We start from the raw sequence: 23,184 nt of genomic DNA on the forward strand, positions 1-23,184 counted from the left end.
GACTCTCGGAGCATTTGGCTCAAACAGCGAGGAAAATTTAGAGAGACAGGAAAATAATATGCACATGTGCTTGTGCGTGCTCCTTAGCATGGCTGTGAGTGCACTAATTGAAGGAGACAGCCCACACCTGGCCAACTGCACCACAGAGGTCAAATCTCCGTTCCACCTACTCCTTCCTTTCACAAACACACACCTCCTCCTGTGGCGTCTCCATCTGCAGCTCCGTGGTCCCATCGCACATATCCCATCAATCCTATACTCACACACACACAAACATACATACACATACTTTCTCCATGAGGGTGAATCATCCACTTATCTAAATCATAAAGTCCTGTGAATAAGTTACTCCAGTTCAGGACCTAAACAAGCAGATGGGGTGTGTTTTAGCATTAGATTCTAGACGGTACAGTGAGATAGAGGCACACCAAGGAAGTGGAATCTATTTATCTTAACATTACAGTTGACTGATGTATATAGAGACTTTGTTAAGTAATGACGACAGGCTTGAGTCTGTATCACCCTCATTAATATTCCACATGAGACCATTGGACATTGTACCGGTATCATTATTGGAGAAGTTATGATCTCATAAATCACGGTTTTCCTTTATTTCCGCATCACTTCTTGTGCCTCTCAAATAGGACAACCAGTTTTAGAGAATTTTCCTGCTTTTTCAAAGTCTTTCTAATGATGTAATTTCTCGCAGTCCTTAATTTACGCATCCCCAGCAGACGGAGTGCAGGCTACTTTATCCAGAGCCCCTTGGTTTTAAAGTCCAAGCTCCGCCTCTCCAGCAAGCGCACCCACCTTGTCCAACAGTAGACCAGTGCGCCAGGGAGCGAGAGGGAGCTCAGGCGCAGGACACACCGCGGAGCGGGCACGGCGGAGCGGGCAGCTGGAGTTGCAGCGGCGGAGCAAAACACGGTCCTTTTTTTTCTCTCTCTTTCTTTTGTTTTAACGGGAAACTGCATTAAGCCTTATTTGGACTGAGTAATCTTCTCTGCGCTGAAAATAAAAAGAAGAAGAAAGAAGTCTAAGAGTGCAGAAACCGCTGTTGGGGAGGAGGGGAGAGAGAGATGCTGCTCAAGTCCGTCTCGGTGCGCCGCTCAGTCCGCCTCCAAGGCTGGTGATGCCCGCCGCGTGGGGATCCCCGCCCAGCAGCAGCAGCAGCCGCAGCAGGAGGAGGAGGAGGAGGTCGGAACAACTGGGCGTCGGGGAGCCGATGATGATGGTGGTAAGGTCGGGATCATGGCTAACGGAACCGGTACTATCATGTTAAAATGCGTCGTGGTTGGAGACGGTGCAGTGGGCAAAACGTGTCTTCTGATGAGCTATGCCAATGACGCCTTTCCCGAGGAGTATGTGCCCACAGTCTTTGATCATTATGCAGGTAGGGGCACAATGGTTCTATAAGTCTTACCACTTTATAATAAGCGTCTAATAATGACATCGTGACGTGCTGAACTGCTGTTTTTCTGTGTTTCGTGATGATTTCCCAGACTGAAATCTGAAAAGGGGTCAGATAATGTGAAATCCCTGGCTCCTCCAACACTCAAACTGCATTGCATCTGTTGCTATAATCAAAACCACTTGTTTGCCTTCTTCATAGCACATAGGGGTTGGGGTCCCTGAGACCCCCTCCCCTCCTTACCACCCCTCCCTGCCTGCACCCCCACCCCTCACCTCCCTACTTCCTTCTCTTAACTGTTCTTTGTCATTTCCTTGCAGTGAGTGTCAACGTCGGGGGAAAGCAGTACTTGTTGGGACTGTATGACACGGCTGGTCAGGTACAGTTTATTTTTTACTCTGGCGAGAAGCCAAACACGCCAAGGACACACAGTCACGTATACTCTCTTTGTGTCTTGCACTCTGTCTGTGTCTTGGTCTCCACATGCGCTCCTGGGACCTGTAACTATCCGGCAGTGCCTCTGAAACGCCCACAGGCTTCATACTGAGGCCAGACACTAAGCTGCAACAGGTGATGGTTTTCGCACATGGTTTTACTGCCAGAGTCTGGTGTACCATGGACAGTGATGGTAGTGAGGGGGCTTCAATAGTTCTATTATGTGGAGAACAGGGCTTCTATGTCCAGTAGTGATGTCACAGATTTTGCTGCTTAATGCTTGGACTTTTTCGTGACAATGTGTCATTCAGTGGGCAAGAGTTAAAACTTTACTCAAAATGCACTAGCCTGCACACAAACGCACACACATACACCCACACATACTCCACGCATGGTAATGTTTCCTCTCAGCAGAAGAGCCAGTGTACACACAGATGGAGGAAACACAAGACAGACACTAGACCATTGAGGGCATCGTAGCGAGATTTTTTTTTTTTCAATTATTTGTATTGGGTTTGGTCTGCATGATAATTTAGAGCTGATGAGTTGATACAAACTTGGTGAGTAAGTGTTTGCAAAAGTGCCAACAATACACTTGCTACTTCATGTTTTTCCAATATAAATGTTGGTTTTGCTCAATCATATTTGAGATTACAATGAATGCGCTGGGGTTTGAACCTTTAGTTGGACAAAACATGCTAACAATACACATTTTACTGTTGAGAAGTAGAGAAAATCATCAGGGGGCTTACTGGCCAAAACAGACCTATATAAGACTTTACTCGTCTTTTAGAGAGCACATAGCCCTGATAGGGATTTTCTATTTTTTTAGATAAATAGGTTTCTTGCTGTTAAACATTGATGGATGCTCACACATCCACCAGGGAGCAATGCTGCAGTTGATAAATGCCAAAGATAACTCAGTTTGACAGACATAAAATTGTATTTTCGTGCCACCAAATTGATTTCCAAAGATGTATTAGCTGAAAACTTGGTGTGTCATAGCATGGTGTGCAGTGCGTCCTTGGCAGACCCAAAGAATCGTTTACAGCAGAACACTATCTGAAAGGTAAAGAAATCTAGCAAAGACCTGACAGATGCATCTGGCCTTTGAGTTGATCCATTGAATAATGTTATGTTTATGCATTTCGCAGACACTTTTATCCAAAGTGACTTACAGGTATGAAGGGTGAGGGGGTTTTGCCTAAGGACCCCCACTGGAGGTAATACTTTTCATACAGGGTGTTTGAACCCAGGTCTCCCACACCAAAAGTGGCAATAATACCACTATACTAACCAGTCCCTATAATAATTGTCTCCATGGAAGGGTGGCTGTCTAGATGCCATTCTTAATGTAGGCCAACAGAGAGAAAAGGCTGAGGTATGCCAAATGACAGAAGAAGTGGACTGAAAAACACTGGCAACAGGTCTTATGGAGAGATGAATCCTCCCCAGACCCCGGGTCTGGAGAACTATTCCTGAGGACTACTTGCCAAGAAAGCTTCTCTATGGGGGTTCGGGCTGTGTTGAAGAATAAAGGTGCTCAAAACAAGTGTTAACTTTCAAGCTGGCTAGAATTGCACAAAGCCAGTTTTTGCCTTATTTCCATTGATGTGTGTGCGTGTTTCAATAAATTGCTGCACTTTTTTGCTTTCTTGGAAATATATGAAAAATGAGGGGTGGTTCAATACCCTTGCACAGTACTTTATTTGAGTAAAATGTAAACTGGCAATATTTCTGAACAATCTCACCTGTTTTTTTTCTGATGTTGGTTTTAAGTTTCTGCTCCACTTACAGTATTTGATCAAATCAGAAGCATGGTCGTAACGATAGTTTCAATGGGCTTGATCGGTAAAAATGTTCACAATAAGTTTTCCTTTACTTTAATTTAACATAAATTTCAGGTGTACTGTAGACAGTAACAGCTATCTCAGACCGGGACAGTGGCTGGAAGTGATTACATTATTAGCTTAGGACATGCCAATGTTATAAATAAATTTGTTTTCAAATGGGCAGACAAATTACCATCACTATTCTTGACTGGTTGGACATTTCAAAGTGAGTGATTGCACAAAGAAGCCCAGAGTTTCTACAAAGGAAAAATTGCGGACGTATAAATCCAGAGTGGCATATATTTTTCTTCATTGTGTAGTTACAATACAGAAAGTCTAGTGAGACAGGATCAGAGTTTTGCATTTTGAGATATGAAGTGGGCGCTGCCGAGAATTTGCTGCCTTTGGGACTTGCAGTGCACCAATATAGCCTTTTTCTGGCTTGGATCCACAAGCTTTGACTATTGGCAAAAAGCCATTCTCTTTGGAATATTTATTTTCCCTTGGGATTGGTGCAGTTGTCATCTCTGCTTAGGAGCTTGGCTCTGCCAAACAAACCAAGATGAGGGCTACTTTCTGCTCTCTGCGCACGGACGCCTGTGATGATGTTGAACAGAAAGACATATATTGAAAGTCAAACTGTTAAAGGCATCGTGGGAAGTTTTCAACCACTGATGGTAGAGTAATGTTCCTTCCATGGTTTGTTTTGTGCATACGCAAGAGGACTTTGAGCATGAAGGTAACCAGATACACACTCCTGCAGTTGGTTGAGACTCTATCCTTGTGATCGACAGCTGCCAGCTAAAAAAAAATGCTAAGGCACTGAGCAATGAACCAACAGCGCAGAAGTAGAGGAAAAATATCATAAGTAAACATTGTGCAACTTTAAAATTATTTTGAACAAAAAGCTTTGCAACTGTGCATGAGGAAGGAACTTGAGCCAGCATTTTTTCAACCTGAAGGATGTGTGTGCTTTGGTGAGAAATACCAAAGATATACAAGCATTATTCAATCTCTGCAGTCATTTCAGATGTGTTGCAGTACTCGCCAAGAGTGCAAACATTCTCTGCCCCAAGACCTTTAACCTCCTGGCCATCCTGCAATCTTAAGCTACATATGTCGAATGTTGAATAGTTAACACTTTCTTCTGAGACTGCTCTAACTGTGTGAAGTCACATTTCAGACTGTAAATGAAATGTGATATTGCCTAAAAGACAAATGCTAAGCTCCTAAAGGTCATCTGAAGAATGCGTTGTAGTTTTCGTTCATGAATGATAAATTCACTTGTCGGAGAGTGGTAAAGCACATCCACCCTCTCTTATTCCACCCACCCAGCCTGCTACCTGTGGCTGTGTTATTTTTCCCTTGTGAAAACAGATGGCAGAAGTGTTACCACTCACTAGTAAAAAGAGGAACACAACCTAATTGTCCATTCTAGCGTGTTTGAATGTGTGTCTGTAAGAGGAAGGTTTGTTTTTAGCTGAATCAGAGTGTCTCTGAAATGGAGAAGTCCTCCCAGATGTCTGCTGTGGATGCCGCCAGTCGCCAAGAGTAGAGTTACTGCTCCTTAAAAATGCGGCCCCCTCCGCCCCTGACTCGGCTGACCTCTTCATGTGGAGCATAAGGCCAGCTGGTAATGTTTATAGCTTCAGCTTCTGATCAAAGAGCTGGTGCCCCAAAGAGAGAAGGAGAGAGGGAGACGGAGGCAGAAAAAGGAAGAGAGAGAGACAGATGGGGGGAGGAAAGAGCGGAGGAGGGGGTGGAATTACTCTGAAGTGGATACATTTGGTCCTCTTGGTTTCACTTTTCTTTCCCTCATTCTTGTGAATTTAAAACTCTTCTTTCATCATCTCTACAACTGGCTTGTGCTGTTCATGATTCTCTTTGATATTTATACCCCCTGGCATAGCCAGATCTCCCATAATGCTCTGCTGGTCTGTACAAAGGTATCAGCAGCATAATGTACACAGCCGGTGGTCGCGCCCCCATCTGATGCAGCTCCCTGCCGGCACATCGGTGTCACATGTCAGGGTCACGTAATCATGGCTGGGACATGCTGGGACTGTGCTTTGTCTGCTCTTGAAACTGCTTCCCTGCCTACTATCGTCTGCTACGTCGTTCTCCCCAGCCTCTTCCTATTGAATTATTACATATGGAAGGTCTGTTTTGCTGAATATCATGAGGGAACAGAGGGGAAAGCCTTTACTTATTCATTCGCCCCCCTTCCTGCTGTAGCTGTACTCAAGAAAGTCTAGCATCACTGCCAAAGGAGGAGTAGGAGGGAACAGGAAGTGGGTGCTAAGTGCGGTGGTACTAGAACACTTTGGGGACAGGAACCCAGGTGCTGCGACTCATGTCCCGCTGCCCTAATAACCTCTACTTTGTTTTTGGACTGTTCATTTGCTCAGCACCTCAGATGCTCTCACAGTCAACTGCACATCCTGTAATCACTTTTACCACTTCACTTCACCCATTTACTCAACGCTGCCCCTCTAGTCTGCACTCTGTTTTTTTTCTTCTTCTTTTGACTCAGCAGCCCAAAGTGGCCTAGTGACCCTCAGATGTCCCAGCAGAGGGGTGGGGCAGGAGATGGTTTCACCCAGCTGGGAGCCTGTCACCACTCAGCTGCTCAGACACACAATGACAAGAATACTATAGACATGCATCACCTGACACTTTCAGCATGAGTGACTATAGCACCAACTCTTCTCTTGTACAGAGAGAACTCCAACCAATGATTACAACTGATTGATCCGTCAAGCGGGATACAAATAATTTGATCCACCTTTTGTCTAACTGGATGTCACAGTTGTGAAAACTGCCCATCAGGCTTTCAGATAATCCATCCACCCATTTCCCATGCCTGCTTTATCCTATTCAGTGTAGTGGGGGGCTTCTTGAGCCCATTCCTGCTACCACTGGGCAAAAGGCAAGGTACACCTAGGACAGGTCAACCATGCACACTAACACTTCTACAGCCACTTAAGTAGAATTAATCAACCTGACATGCATGTTTTTATACTGCAGAAGGAAGAATGAGAACCTGTTTGCCAGGATACCTCAAATATTTCAGTTCATATCATGACAAGCACATGATGAATCAATGTGTTTGACACATTGGGAATTTATGTGCATGATTAGGTTTACATGTTAAAAACGGTTAGGGTTAGGGTTAGAAAAATATAGATGGTTACTACCTATTGAGTTTTATACTCAGTGCTGACAGTTTCTGTTGTGTGACATGATGCTATCAGACAAAGAGTGAATTGTGAAACTAGTATGTTGAACATGTGGACAAATGTTCATATTTTAGCATTTCTAGTCAGGCTGGGCTGGAAAATAAGAGGAAACTGTGGCTCTGTCTTGCAGAAAATCTTACTTCCTGTCCCTTAAAGCTCAATCTTTGTTTTCTAAAAAGAAAAAAAAAAAGAAAAAAGAAAAACCAAGTGTAAAAGCAACCTGCTCAGCCAGCTGCCAGGCAACCCAGAAGAGAACCCAGGAGGATACTGGTCCTGTCCACAAAATGCCAACCAATCCCTGCATAAAATAAAATTAATAAAAAATTTTAAAACATCAAATTGTGACTTTAGATCACAACAAAGTGACAAATATCAAGCCTGGGACTAGGTTTTATTTATTAGGTATATAAATCTGTAAAAAAAAACGTAGCAGAGCAGCATTAGCAGTTTTTTGTGTCTGCCAACCAGGTCTGAACCTAACACCTTTCCACTTATTATAACTAGTGTGATATGAATTAGTGTAACACTGAAGGGAACAGTGAGAGAAAAGGGCTGATATCCAGTCATCTGAGATGACTGAGATGAAACTAATTGAAGTTTCTCATGTTTATTTGATCAATTATACTCTAATGTGTCACCTCTGAAAAGTTCAGTGGAACCAGAATTTATTCAATGTCAACTAATTTTAGCTTCATGTCAGCTGAACTCTGAGCAGCAGAGACAAAGACCTGACCTGATTTTATAGGCATAGAGCAGGTCAAGCTCCAAAGATACTGGATCCCATCTTACACAGCGCAGTTAGAAGTGTGTTATCCTTTGACCGTTCCTTCATGGTGAATCCACATTTTCCCAATTCTACTCCCGAGCGTGTGATCAAAACTGTCTGTTAAAAGATGGAGCTGACATTACTCTGTACTTTCCTTCCTGTAAACTAAAACTTCTGACTCAGGCACTTTGCTTTGAGCCTATTTGCTCTGAGTGCAAGCTAAAATCCAAACTAACAGAATTGCATTCATACAGCTGGACACTGACTTCCTTTTTCTCAGCAAATGTTAGCGAAACACTTGTTGGGGATTGTCTGCAGCTGCAGATTTGCACACATTTGGGCCTGTATTTATTTCTGTTTCTGGCAGCAGCGCGGTGTAAGCTGCCTTGCTTGTGTGACTTTAACATTTTTTTGGACAGCAGATGAGCTGTAGAGCAAAGCCAAACAAAATACTGCGTATCAGGTGTTAACTACACAGAAAGAACCAGTTGACAAGCAAGAGTTTTGTTCTGTTTTTCCTGTCAGCTTGAGAAAAGTAGAGAATTTCCAGGTTTGGCAGTTTGTAGTCTACAGACTGAATCTGACACAACCTCTAATGATATCATCGGGGATTTAACAAAGCTCTCCCAGAGCTCCACTGGCTGTGTAATATTTTCCATGAAGAGTGAACTGAAATTCATGGATACAATCGTTGATATATTTCCTGCTGATCAATCGATGAATCTCTGATAAATCTTATGTACCATCCCTACTAAGCAGAGTAGCTACTTTTGTTTTATTGGTGAAACATTTTATTTAAAAGTGTTGTAATAGAGTAGCAGCTCCTAATCCTTCATAAAATGTTAGTTGTCTCATGCCCTCTACCATTAAAAACCATTAATGGCAACATTGAATCGTTAGATTTTTGATTGGAGTCGAGCAGGATGTTCTGACCATGCAAGCATGATCAGACAGAGCCCTGGCTAGAAGTAATCATCATTAATCACCGTAAAGAGACCAACAGAGTGGTGTATAGCTTTCCCCATTCTTGAGGTTGAATCCATTTCACTGAAATGTGCAGATTTGCAGATCAGAGGCCACATTTTTTCAACAGAATATTTGCGTTTGTGTCTGGGCTTGCGTTCTCACCCAGCGGCCGTGTTAGTGCAGGCGTCTCTGACTCTGTTGATATAGACGGCTTACAAGAGCCCCCGAGGAGGCGATAGGAGTAGAAAGGGAGAAAGATAGAGAAGAGAGAGTGGTAGAGACGGGGAGGGCTGTGGGAGGTGAGGAAGAGGAGGAGGGAATGACTCACTGATATCATAGCACTCATATGTCACTGAGTCAACAGAGCACAGTCATACAGCTGAGCTCACACTGCAGCCTTGCCCTGGTGGAAATGTATGGACATGTATGGAGAGAAGTTAGAGTTTATAGTTTACCATGTATGCTGCGTTATTTCTGTCTTTCTTTTCTACTGATCATAATATTTACTGTATGCTGACAACCTTGGAGAGAGTGTCATGCAACGTGTCAGTGATATACTCATGAACTATTGAACTACACTTATAAAACTGTGTGACTTATTTTTGTTGGAAATCTTCATCCAAAGCGGCAGGAGTGTAAACATATCTGGACGAGATGCTGATTAAAATCAAGACTGAGGGGCGAAGCCAGGCTGGAAGAAACTCTGTATCCAGAATTGAGCGGCTGGTTGACTGTCTTTGGCAATATGTCAGAATATGGTCTCAGACGAGTTATAAACAGGCCTGTTTACAGTAAACTGCTGAGCGCCTTATACTGTGTCTGCAGCTGAGAAGATTCACATGTGCAAGTAAAGGTCATGAATGCACACTGGCACATAAAGACACTGTGTACTTGATCCTGCGTGACAGATATTGTGTATGGGGACTGTGGAAAGCACATAGAGCGATTACGATTAGCTGGCTAAAGGTTAGCATCTAACAGAGGTGGGAAACATGAGGTCATACTGATTTATTTTACAGCAATAGTAAACCAATCAAAGCGGAGTGGATTGTGTGTTGCAAACTAGCTTAAATGGCTCCTTAAGAGTGTTGCACTTTGAGCTGTTTGGTGTTTAACAGAATTTTCTTGACTAAAACCAGACTTTGTATGTTTTTTAAGAAGGTCAAGTAAATCTCAACGCCGACTAAGATGTGTCCTGCAAATAAACTCGAGCCTGTTGGATAATGGATTTTTGGAGTCAAAGCCAATACAAATTTTCAGGGAGTAAAAGGTTATATTTTAGAGATTTTATAATATTAGCGACCAGCGTTTTAATGTTGTAATGTATATATACATACATAGATACATGAGGCATTTCTTGCTATAGACATTGCATGGTATTGCACGAGCAGCAGGCTGTTGCAGTAGCTCTGGTCATGTGCTTTTCTTTCGATGATGAGCAACCATGCCAAAGGCAAAGTTGTTTACACATGGATTGATCCAAAGGCAAAGTTATGCATGGAAAGGTACAAATTCAAATGAGTTAAAGAGGAGCCATCATGTAGAGCAGGTGCACAACAGACAGCAAGCAGGAGGAAACTTAAACTTTTTTTTCCCTGACTGTCATGAAGAATGGAAGATGGCTGGCAAATGAAGTAGCTGAGCTTTGAGCGCTGATGAGAACATCTGAAATGCAGCACTGGGTGTTTCACTGAGACTGTGGAAACATATTCCCTACTCCCAACACCTCTCTACCTGGCTTAAACACTTTGGGCAGACAGAGACTCCTGAAAGAGATTTAAGAGTAAAGGGGGAGGGATTGCAACTCTTGTTAACAAAAGACAGTGTAATCCTGGACATGTTACTGAGAATGCATGTCTCTGCAACATTGTCCTGTTGGCTTTGAGTTTCTGTCCGTGTTTTCGACTGAGACGCTGGTCAACAGGTGAACTGAGAGAACTCAGCCTTTTTACCTGCCCAGACTGCATGTGACATCATCAGCTCAGTTGTTGCCAAGCTGCAAACGCAACACCCCATTCTTGTCAAACTCTGAAGATTCACCACACATCTCTCTCTCTCTCTGCCACACTTCCAACTTTCCATCAGTTTATTAACTTATTTATGTATGTTTTCATTTATTTATTCATTTGTGTATTTATTCTTATTAATTTTTACTGCCAAAGATATATTTTCTTTTTTGAGCCTGAATAAAGTATTGTTTAGTTCAGTTAAATTCTTCTTGACTTATAAGTGGAACCCATAAGTGGTAACTGTTAACCGACGGATTTCACAAACCACTTAGCCGTTTACTTTGAAGACATCACCGAGCACTGTCTGTTGTCATGTGCACTGTGCTACATGTGCTGCAAACATTGATGAGAATATAAAAAAACGATGGAGCCAGAGGCTTTCTGCTTAGGGAACTATCTGATGGCCTCATTTTTAATTGCCTGAAGGGATTTTTTCTGATTTATGTTCTATAAACTAAGCCAGTGTCAGCCAGTAATATTTGTCCATGAAGATGTAGGTAAGATGTTGGTAGATTTCAGCTTTAACAGACACCTCGCTCATTAAATGCACGGTATTTAATGTTGTATGAAGGCTGATTTATATCATGATATGGGCTATAACAGGTTGATAAGCCAAATGTTAAATTTCCACAAAGTATGTTAGCTTTTTCTAACATCAAAGGTGGTGCTTGATATTTGGGATAAGGTATGACCCCTTAACTCTAAAACAAGGCTTGGAGCCATAATACACAGTACCAGTGAGAAGGGTGGACACCTTTTCCATCTTCTCATGCATAGATTTTCTTTTATTTCTGTTATCTTCATTGTGGAACAATACAGAAGAAGTTTAAACCATGAAAAACACATCTGGTATTTCACATCATGTGGTATCGAATGTGTTTCTTATTTTCGATTCTTCAAAGCAACCAGCATTTACTTTGATGGCAGCTTTCCACACTCTGAGCGTTCTCTTTCTCAGCTTCACAACGTAATCTCCTTGAAAGCTTTTTTTTAAAGTCTCGCAGGCATTCCCAGATATACTGAGCAACCGTTTGCTACTTATCTTTCAATCTGCAGTCCAGCTCATCCGAAATCATCTCAGGTGGGTTTTAGTAAAGGGATTGTGGAGGCCTGTGATGCAGCACTCCTTTATGCTTCTTCTCAGTTGAATTGTCCTTACGTAGTCTGAAGTTGTGTGTTCATTCACCGTCTTGCTGAAAGACGCAAACCTCAAAGTGTGAAATAGATGGGATGGCATGATGTTACTGAATTCTGTGGTAGTGATGCTAGGTAAATGCCCTCAATTTAGATAAAAAATGGGGTGTGGCGTCACCAGGAAAGTACGCAAGCACCATCACATCTCCTCCAACACGCTTCACTGTGGGATCCACACATGCAAGATACTATCCATTCACTTTGCCTGCGTCTTGAAAAGGCGTGGGACATAAAACCAAAAATTAAGATTTAGATTCAGCAGAAACATTCACAATGACAGCTTATGATGACAAAAAGTATAACTTCCCTGTGCTTAGATATAGCAGATTATTAAAAGTCTAAAATATTAACCATATGCTGTTTTTCTAAAACTCTTTTCTTGTATTGAAAACAAGTTTGGTATGTTTTTATATTCTTTTCTTTTTCCAAACTTTTGTATTGGGATACTTATTTTCAGTTGACAACCTAGAGCAGCAACTCGCAGCAGTGATTATCACACATTTGTTCACCTCAACTAGCAGAAGACATTCTAACCTCCTGTCCAGCATTTATTATGGATGTCAATACAACCTACATAACATTGCCTTTAACATTATCATCATGGCGTCTGTTGAGGATTAAATGACACAGCCCGATTCCAAGTTTTTAAAGATGACCACCTGTCAGGCTCCTTGAAAGAACCGTGTAAATGAACCTCACAGGACTGATGACGTTTTGAAGGAAAAAGCTGCTCACACAAAAGAAAAAATGTATTTGTTTTTAGCACCTTTATAAATAAAATCTCCTTCTCCAAAATCAAATGAGTCTTTATTAATGGATGAACATGACCAGACAGGAATGTTTATGCTTTGGCTAACCCAATGAATTAAGTACCTGACAAGTCATGGCCCTTCATCTTATTGATGTAAAGCATAAAAATGCCAAAATCCAATATTGCTCCACGTCAGTCTTGTGTGCTGATTTGCAGCATTGCCCAGAATGAACTCTTTGCCCTGAGATGAAAGCGTTTCCAATGTGACTCAAGCGTTCCACTTTCAGAAGGCTGATGTTCTCACAAGACAAAAACAGAATGCTCACAGTGAAAGCAGCAAGCTGACTTCATTCCCTATTATGTGTGAGGCTCAGACATGCTGGTTCCTATATGTCTTATAATGCAGCTCTTTAATATTTTTCTTAAGATACCCAGTGTCCTAAATGGTCATTTCTTTAAACCTCATTCCTCCGTTTTGTAAAGGAAACTAAGATCTGAAAGTCGAATCTGTGATAAACCACACGGCATCATTGGAGTTATCCTTTTTGGATGAGCTTTCTTCGGGCACAGGATGTTATCCCACTGAGTTTTATATGTAAAAAGCAATAGCTGAAATGACACAAAAACCACAGCAGGATGCGACAGCTGACAAACTATATCACTATTACACAGTGAGTTCTTCAAGCTTGAGGACTTAAGTTTATGAAACAAAAAAAATAAATGTGTGTTAAAAGAAAACGTCCTTACTGATTGTTTCAGCTCGCTTAGAGCACCAGATGGTCCGCACTAGTCTCAGAACGAGGAGTTCGGTGGTTGTAAGCTGTCAGACACAGGAGGGAGTCTTACCTGACAGTGCTGTCAAAACACTCAATCCAAAATGTCTCCTTGAATGCAACGTCCCAACCTTTTTGCTTTTTTTTTCAACACATCTTTCTTGATCCAGTCCAGTGACACATAGGTGACTCCTCTGATGAGTGAGCTCAGGCGTAAATATTTGTATGTGTTCATCATCTACCTCAAAGCAGTTGAGTCAATTGCACAGGAAAAGAAGAGGACACTACTACCTGTTTTTTTTCCTCCATCATTTAGCTCATTTATCTTTCAAATGTTGTGGAAGAAAGCCCTCTTTTTGTGGGGAGCGAATTGGAATTGGACTCGCTTTAGACCGAAAAAGTGTCATGTAAGTGTGAGCTTGGCCCTGTGCAGCTATCCCCAGCACAGTCAGTCATTGTATCCAATTTGCTTAGATTTTTCAGTCGCTAATATAACATTTCCAAGACAAGAAAGTGAGGATGGTATACTTGGTCTGGTTGAGTCATATGTAATTACTAGAGATCCATTGATTCTGGATGTCTGCATGCCAGTGGCTTAAAGGCCATGTGCCGTCAGCAGAAGAAATGAGATGGGTCATGAATATTAATATGTGTGCAACTCAGACAGTGTTGAAAAGGATTTATCTTTGGTGAGAACAAGGGCGAGCCTGATCCGATGAACAAAGTGGCAGTCTGGCATCTGTGAGTTATCCATTTCAACCTTCTAAATATCAGAGATGACAGCGTGTTTGGCTGTTGGCGTCTCATGGCACTGTCATATGCTCAGCCTGTATTAAAAGACTGAAAACCTTAAATTATCCTGACCAGTCTTCGCTAGAAAGGGCGAAGCACAAGTATGAAGAACGCTCACGTAGAATTATTCTTCTGCAGCTTTTTCAAGTGTATAACTCCAGTCATAACACCCCTCTTCATTCGTATAGAACAGCAAAGGGTAAAGTAAGCTAAGCTCTCCAGTGAGAAGCAAAAGCCTCTCCGTTTTGAGCTGATTTTTTTTCATGCTTTAATAATTGATGAATGATAGTTTCTGACATGTTAAGAAACAGATGTCTGGTTTCTGATCTCTGACGTTAACATAACTTGTTGTTTCTTCTCCCAGGAGGACTACGACCGCCTGAGGCCTTTGTCCTATCCGATGACCGATGTCTTCCTAATCTGCTTCTCTGTGGTCAACCCGGCCAGTTTCCAGAATGTGCGTGAGGAATGGGTGCCTGAGCTGCAGGAGTATGCACCCAGCGTCCCCTACCTGCTCATTGGCACCCAGGTTAGCTCTTGACATGCCTTCCAAAAACAATTTTTCTCTCTTAAGTAGTAATACTTCAGTACTGCGTTAGCGCCCCCTGCTTTTGGCACCACTTTAACAATACTAATTTATGCTTTTTTTTAGTCGCAACAAATTTGGTAGATATCCATTTCTGTAACATTAGTATCACCGACTCATTGTTACGACACTGGTATTTATTAACTAAATCACAGTTTTAAAAGTAAAACTGTATTTTCTATAAATATTTCTTTGGCTTGGTGGTTTAATATGTTTAAGAATTCTAGGCTGTTTATTTTGACTGTACAATTTATGAAATAGCATCATCTCACAAAGCGGAAGGGGAAATATGCTTCCTAACATTTGTTGTTCACATCATTTGGTTCTGCCAGAGGTTTGTCTGGTTCTGTCTGAGGTTTCTTCCTGTTAAAAGGGAGTCGTTCCTTTCCACAGTCACCTCAGACATGCTCAAGATGGGAGATTGGACTGAAGACAAGTTTCGGTGCAATCTGTTGGTTTCCTTAGCTAGGATATTGTTTTTGAATTGGCTCTATATGAATTAATTGGATTATCTTGAAATTAATTACTTGGATTTCATTGGATTATGATTACAATGAATTGAATTCCAATTGGCTTGAATTGGACTATATTAAGTGCCTTGAGATGACATTTGTTGTAATTTGGCGCTATATAAATAAAACTGAATTGAAATCATTTTTCACCTGGAATTATGCATTGTGCTGCCCCATGTCCAATATTCCGTCTTGGCTATATGGGCGTCACATTGTGATCTTAAGCAACAGTTTGTGGAGCTCTGAATTTAGCTGAATAAAGTATTTTAGTCAAATGTTCATGGGTTTGGCAAATCAAGTGAGGTAATTTTCTCCCAGACCTCCATACAATCAGACTTCTTTCAAGTGTAATAACAGGGGTCACCACCTGCTGGCCATTGGAAAGAATGCAGGTTTAAATAGAGATCAGTTGTCAGCCAATCTTCTTGGTCGATTCCGCTGCTGATTTGACTTTTTTTTAAGGTCTGATCTGCCATACTCAATTCTCTCTATAAGTATAATTATAACTATAAGCATACATTCCTTTTTTTATTTCTTAATTTGAAAATAAACAAAGAAATTGTTATATTACAGGATTTATGATAATAGTTGATAGATTAATTATTGGCTGAGCCTGATTTGCTGGACAGAGTTGATCGACCAGAATAGCAGTGGCTGCATCCCAATGTTTATGCTACATCTGTACTGACTTCACTTTTAAGACCCTCACAGTTAATGGTTTGTACCCTCCCAAGGGACATATCTTCCCCTGTGACTTGTTCACAAGCTGGCTGATAACTACAGTTTGTCTGTTATTTTGTGGTTCTATATGTTGACACACAGTCAAACTAGTGAAGTCTTAGACTTTGCTGAAAAAAAACCCCAATAAGCTGAAGTATGTTCCAGTGTTCAGTAATGTTGTGATAATTCTCTATGTAATTATGAATTATGGATTCATAACAACAAGGGGGCGAGTTTTAATTTTTGTCAGAATAAGTACAAACCTCGGTGGGAAGCTCAGGCTGATATTGCTGTAGAAGGTCTGTGGTCTGATGTTAAAGTCCTCCCAGCTTTAAAGGTAACCATTAAATCAGAGCTTCCAAAGCACCAATTAGCTTTTCATTAAAGCTGCAGTACATCTGGACTAATGTTATTTTTTTTAACTGATGCAGTACTGAATGCTTGAAGATTTTAAGAGCTGTCATTAATTTCTAGGATTAGGTTGTTTCTTGAACCCTTAAAACCCACTCCTAATACCAAATGCCCTTTAAAAACTCCTCACAGACTTGTGGGCGATTTATTTATTTTTTTTCGGCCTGTGTTCCCTGGCAACCAAATGCCAGTGCAGCCAAGGCCCAGCGGTGATGAGGAGGATGGAGTGGGTGTCTGATTTATATCTTGTGTCAGCTGATGTTTTCTGCTCTTTTATCAGTTCCCGTCATAACTCAGCCGCTGCTCAGCGGCTGGATGCAGATATGTGCACACAAGCTTTAAAGGGGAACGCCGGTAACCTAGACCTTAGCTACTGTTATGTGGCTACTTGCAGCTATAGGAGAGCTAACGGAGGGAATTCTATACACACCTCTACTGGGACGACTTCATCGAAACGCATGGCTGCAGCACAGAATGTCCATCTTACTCAAAGTCGTCCACATTGTCAAAATTTGATAAATATCCTGCCATGTTGCACAAAACTAGCAGTAGCAAACTCCATGTGAAGTTAGCCAACTGTCACAGAGCAAGAAGTAAATAAACTGTGCTCCAGGGGGGCGTGTGGATGAAGTGGTCCCAGTAGAGTGCCTGTGTAGAAATCCCTCCGTTAGCTCTCCTATAGCCGCAAGTAGCCACATAACAGCACCTATGAGCTAACAGAGCTATAGTACATGTTCTTTCATTCAATCGTCTTAAAGTATTGGTGAAATAAAGACAGATAATGCCTTATTTAGAGGCTGCATCGTCTTTGCCCCGTTCACTCCGTTATATGGATCGCAAGTTATCTAAATAGCAGATGGATGCGTTCACTTTGCCTGGTTATTATTATTGGTAAATGGGATGTGCGAGTTTGCACTGCAGTGAATGAAAGAAGAGTCAGTGAGTGAGTGAGTGAGTGAGTGAGTGAGTGAGTGAGTGAGTGAGTGAGCGTGAGGGAGTGAACCTTGTGGTTGGCTGTGAAATTGCTTTGCACAAGAGCAGGAAGTGTGGGTCAACAGGGCTTTGTTTCAAAAGAACTAATCGCACTAATCGTCAGTTACTAATCTCTCAGTTCAACTATTTGACACAGCGAGCAATCCAAAAAGTGTCTGATTTGGTGTTGACAAATCAAGTTAAAACGATAAGTGCCCCTTATCTTTTTTCAGATTGATCTTCGTGATGACCCCAAGACCATTGCCAAACTGAATGACATGAAGGAGAAGCCCATCACCACTGAGCAAGGACAGAAACTAGCGAAGGAGGTTTGTTTGTTGAAATAAACAAATACGGCTGCCGTGTGCGAAGCCTCGATTTTCACTTTCAGTCAAATTGAGCTGTTGGGCCCCGTTAGATTCCTGTTTCTTGATCCGACCCAGGAATGCCTCTGTATGAATGTTAAGTCTTCAGTGAATTGCTTGGAATCAAACCTCTGTGCATTCTTTGCCTTGAAATGAGTCCAGAAATACATTCTAGGTCAACGTGGATGTCCAGCTCAGTTTGGGACTATAGGAGACAGATACCAAATGTGGTCTGTGATTTATCACTCCTGTCCGGCAAAGAGCAGGTATAAAAATCAACCTTTCAAAACTCACAAAGTGCATTCATGTAAAAGTTTTAGAAAAGTAAGACAAAATTTAGGTGGGATTCTTGTCTCATGGCGTGACCAACTATTCTGAAGCAAGAAGGAGCCTCAGGAAGAGGAAAATCAGCAGAAATACGTGCTGTTTCTCTCAGTGTTTTATGATGGCCATCATGAGCTACTGTTGCCATAGACGACTTGTCTTACAAAATAGTCACGGTCATCTAATAAAGCTTAGTTCTGCTCCAAAGGTGTTTGCAAAGGCCTATACCACTATCCTAACACATCCAGAGAAATGATAAAGCAATTTTTAACGGTACAGTTAGACATTTCGGCAGACAGTCATTTGAGAAGTTTACCCCTGTGGAAACTGCTCTTGGCGTTCTTTGTTATGCATTATCAGGAATGCAAAGTGCCTTAAGGAAACTTTTCACATTTGGCTCAAACTCACAGTTTTTTCCACAACTCAACAACTCATACTTACAACAGTGTACCAAAGTTTAATATCACAGCCACAGCAGTATAGAGGGAATCCAGTGAAGTCACTGTTCTATCCAGACATGCCCCAGACAAGCCTTCAACATGACTGCTACCGCTAGTTGTGGAATCCAGAGTTTAACAAGTGATAGGAATCTAAAGAAGGCTTTTGGTATCGACAGGGCCTACCAAAAGATCACAAAAACATTAACATCTGGAAAAGAAATTGGCTTTCCAGATGTAAATATGTGTTTCATTTATATGCCAGGAAAGTTCACAAACAAAGCCTGAAGGCATGAAAAAGTCCGGATACCTGTTCATACTTCAAAGAGGGATTTGTCAGCACAATAAAGGTGATGAAAATTAATTAAATGAATTCAGTTAAATTAGATGAAAAATACTGTATTTATCCGAAAAGGGGAAATTATATAAATAATAGTGATAAAGACCCTAAGAGACATTCTCATAGTATACAGACAAGTTTGCACTAATAGTTTTGATAGGCAGGCAGTTTCAATATGATTTTAAATGAAAGTTTATGTAACCTCCCTCAGCTTAAACATATTTGGAACAAACTTTAATTATTAAGTCGCTTTCTGGACAAATATCATTAACAGAATGCCCCCATTAATGTTACTCAAGAGTTGTCATTATTAGCAAACATCTAACCCTTATCTTCAATGCTGACCTTAACAAGCATTGGTACATATTTTTTTCCATCAAAAACAGTTAATTTACATCAACTAGAAATGGGAAATGCTCGATAGCTAAACTACGTTTGTCAAAATATTAAAATAATAATTTTTTACTAATCTAACAGCGGACACAGTGTTCACCGCAGATCTACATTTCCAAGCCTGGACTCCAGGTGTCTTTATGAATAGCAGAAATCCATTTGGCTCTCTTCTCTATGCTTTTTAGAAGTCAGTAAAAAGATAAAACCGTCCTCCTGCTTCAGTTGATCGCATAACAGCTCTTTTCCATTTCAGATGTGTTTTTTTTTATTTTCCCACTCGGTGAAACAGTCTACGGTCGTGGAGTCAGCTGTGCTTTTGACACTCGGTGGACGTATAATTACATGACAGTCTGATGACATCAAATGTATTCTCTCTATATTTGCAAAAGCACCTTTCTGTCCATTCTTTGACACAATAACTCCCAAATAGAGGGAATCTGCAGCATCATACACTGAGGCAGTAATTCTGAAATTGGTGGGCTTTATAATCGTTGTCAAGAAAGTGGTTCTACTATTTGATAGATAATCAATTTTCAATATTTGGGTTTGGATATTCAGATATTTGAATATTTTTTTACCCTCTTTGGGCTTTTTTTTCTTTAATACCTAGCAATGAATTTACCAACTTTTTGGACAAACATACAATAAATAGTGCAAAAAGTGCAATTTGGGTCAGCCCTACAAAGTGTATATCATTACACTTCTACCCCTGTCTAATCAAAGCATTATGTCACAGAAAGACACTTAGTCTTCCTACCTGATGTGATCTTTGAATATACTTTGAAGAAGTTAATATTGGGATTGTGACTGATTTTCTGTCTTTCCCATCAGATTGGTGCATGTTGCTATGTGGAGTGTTCGGCACTGACCCAAAAGGGCCTGAAGACAGTGTTTGATGAGGCCATCATTGCCATCCTGGCTCCCAAGAGAAAGAAAGGATCTCTGAAGAGAAGACTGGGACCCCGCTGTATCAACTGCTGTCTGATCACGTGATCCACAAACCCAGAGATCATTGAGCAACCAACCACAAACCAAACCTGGACTGAAGGCAAAAGAAAAATGCACAGGCAGCCAGACAGAGGACTAAAGAGGACAAAACAAGAGCTAATTTTAAGCTGCAGGGCTCTTGAAAAGCTTCAACTCTCCTGCTGTCCAACGCCGGGGTTGAGGATCCAGTTTTCTACCAAAGGAGCACAAAGCCCGGTCATTCTCTTCTTCTAAAAACTTTTGCCTCAAATGTACCTTATTTTATAACCATTTTTAATCTTTTCTTTTTCTTTACTATGTCGCTATATGCTGTCATATGAAAAAAAAAACACAAATTGACATTTCAGATTTAAGAGAAATTCTAAATATTTGGGATTATTTCTACGGTCTCTGAAAGATTGTCGATTTGTTCATTTATAATATCAGAACAAAAGAGATAACAGCTAAGAAACATGAACATGAATGAAAGTCTGTCTTGAGTGACTCTGTGTCTCTCAGTATACTTACATTTAGTTTAACTTTTTTCTTTTTCTTTTGTTCTTTTAATTTTATGATCCTCTAAGTCTGACTTTTGTAATTTGTCATCTGAGGATTAAACCACAAAACCTCACCCTATGTGGTTCCACAATACAATTCAACAAAAGTGAATTGCCATTTAAATGACAGAATAAGGACCTACAACTGTACTTCAAGTTTGAGTTTTTTTTCCTAACAAAAAGTTAATTGTTTTGTAGTGTGGCATGCCAAAATATACTGTAAAATAAGATGGAGCGGAGGTCTTCATAAGAAACAGAAGAAGATTATTATTCATTTTCAAAATCTATATTATCCAGAGTTTATGATTCTGTATCTTTAGAACGCAGATTATGCAGTCAGTGCAAATAATATTTTATCAGCTTATTACTTCCTTTTTTTTTTTGTTACGCTGCAATATTATCCTTTTATCACCTTTAAAAAGGTTTGGAAGAGAAATTAACTCTGATTCATATTGAGATTTATAAATGTCCAAAGACGCAAATGCACACTTTCATCAGAATCAGGTGGCTAAGATGACCCAATACTGTATTTCTAATGCACAACATGAAGCACAGTCGGTGCCACTTCATTTCGTAGCACAACAACGCACATTCCCATGCTGTCAAAACTCTCCCTGTCCCTGAAATGGCTCATTGAAGCACAGAAGATGCACACTCTTCCATCAGGCACAACAAGCACAGAACATTATCCTAGCAGAGTTGCTCATGTCACCAAAATCCTTGTACAAGACTCCCTAGTATGTCTCAGATGTCATCATTTTAGGAAAAAAGAAAAAAGAGAGACACTTTTCCGAACCGATTTGTGTAAAGTAGGATTGTAGCTGGTTGCACCAGCCGCTAATAAGTTACAGTCTTGAGTCTTTCCCAGACAATACATACACACTACTATAGCAGGTTTCCTTACAGACACTAGTTCACAAGGACACTTTGGTTTATCCCTACTTACACCCATTAGTGGCCTTTAGCTGTTACGCAGCATTAGCTCGCTAAAAGAAGTGTCAAAGCTAATGTTAGCTTGTAGTTTCTTCATAACTGACCTTACACTGGTTAATATGCTGTTGAATAATTCCTTTATTGATAATATTCTAAATTCTGTTCTCCAAAAACAAACAGAATACTGTGGCATATAAAACATTATTTAACCCCCTCCCTTAAACTTTACTTTTTGGCTGTTATGTTACAGCCTTTGAACCTTCATTCTACAGATGTCCCAACTATCATATTCTACAACCCCCCCACACATTTTTATAGGAACAGCTATTAATTCTTCCTTATAAATGGGCGGGTGGTTATCAAGAACATAGAAACACAAACAGATTTACGAATAAATCTTGCAACCCAATCTGTTTAAGGTGATATTTTGATAGAATTTGAATGCAAGTTTTCATTTTATTTTCTGTTATTCTATAAGTAATCATTCATTTTTGTAGTACAGTCCCATTTGACAACAGTTTAAAGAGATGCAGAAAAAATATGTGGTTTACCTGGATTCAGAGAGTAGCTTAAATATCTATGATCCCCCAAAGCGTATGCAAAGGTTCCAAGCTTACGTGTTTATCGTAGGTGCAATAGGTGAAAACTTGAGATTGTGACTTAACTTTCTTTGCAAACCAAACATCAATTACATCAGTTCCTCTTGATTTTTATGCATTTTTATTTGCTTTTTCTAACTTTTTGAAAAATATGTTAATCAAAGGTGCCAACTCATACTATGAATTTGTTAGATATGATTAATTAAAGCTTTAATGTAAAAGGTGCTCCTGCTCTCTGTCCCAGCCTGTGTTGTATAACTGTTGCCTGAGCAGCAGAGACGACTGCAGGGTGAACAGCCTTGTCTCTCCGACAGTTTTGCTTGCTTATGTTGTGTGAAGGTCCACCCTCAGGATCCAGGACCTAAGTGCCACAGCCACCAATGCATTCTGCCAGTGATACTCCTCTCTTCTCAATAAATGTGTTTACTGTGTCAATAAACTGGCTTGGGGGGTTTAACTTTGCAAATGTCAGATGTGCTGCAGAGTGAATTTGTGTAATTAACTTTTGGTCTGTTTATTTCTGGAAACAGGCATTGGTGTTCATAATGGGTCAGACATCACCAGGTTGACATGATTACTAGGTCAGCATGATTAGATTGTGAGACATATGAATGAAAACAAATCATAAATGTCCACAGATGCATGCTTTGTTCATTGCACTTTATAGGCTGTAAACTAACTTTATATGCTGCTTGCACTCTTCTTCTTTCATCTTTGTAAGAGTTGTTTTTTAAGAGTTGCGTTCATATCTGGAACATGAGCGCCCCTTGCTGGGTGCAGTTTTGTATAAAACTTCTCTAATATCTCTGCTGCAGGACCTTTGCAAGCGCAATACAAAATTCTGCTTTGCTTCATGACTATTGAGTCTGCTTCAACTAAAGGACACTTTCTGCACTAGTTT

General features: G+C 40.7%; 1 protein-coding gene across 1 annotated transcript; it reads left to right on the forward strand.

Moving 5' to 3' along the window:
- Positions 1-827: 827 nt before the first annotated feature.
- rhoq (ras homolog family member Q) lies at positions 828-22,754 on the forward strand. The gene is made up of 5 exons (XM_072391452.1): positions 828-1,393; positions 1,732-1,790; positions 14,533-14,697; positions 17,603-17,698; positions 20,060-22,754. The coding sequence occupies exons 1-5, from the start codon at positions 1,252-1,254 to the stop codon at positions 20,219-20,221; spliced, it is 624 nt and encodes a 207-aa protein (XP_072247553.1). The 5' UTR covers positions 828-1,251; the 3' UTR covers positions 20,222-22,754.
- Positions 22,755-23,184: the final 430 nt, after the last annotated feature.

This window comes from Leuresthes tenuis, unplaced genomic scaffold (assembly GCF_036924035.1).
Source record: "Leuresthes tenuis unplaced genomic scaffold, fLeuTen1.0.hap1 SCAF_8, whole genome shotgun sequence".
In the NCBI taxonomy this organism is placed as follows: domain Eukaryota; kingdom Metazoa; phylum Chordata; class Actinopteri; order Atheriniformes; family Atherinopsidae; genus Leuresthes; species Leuresthes tenuis.

Coding starts and splice junctions, on each gene's coding strand:
- rhoq (XM_072391452.1), top strand. CDS start 1,252: ATGGCTAACGGAACCGGTACTATCATGTTAAAATGCGTCGTGGTTGGA. Junction 14,698..17,602: donor ACCTGCTCATTGGCACCCAG/GTTAGCTCTTGA, acceptor ATCTTTTTTCAG/ATTGATCTTCGTGATGACCC. Junction 17,699..20,059: donor GACAGAAACTAGCGAAGGAG/GTTTGTTTGTTG, acceptor CTTTCCCATCAG/ATTGGTGCATGTTGCTATGT.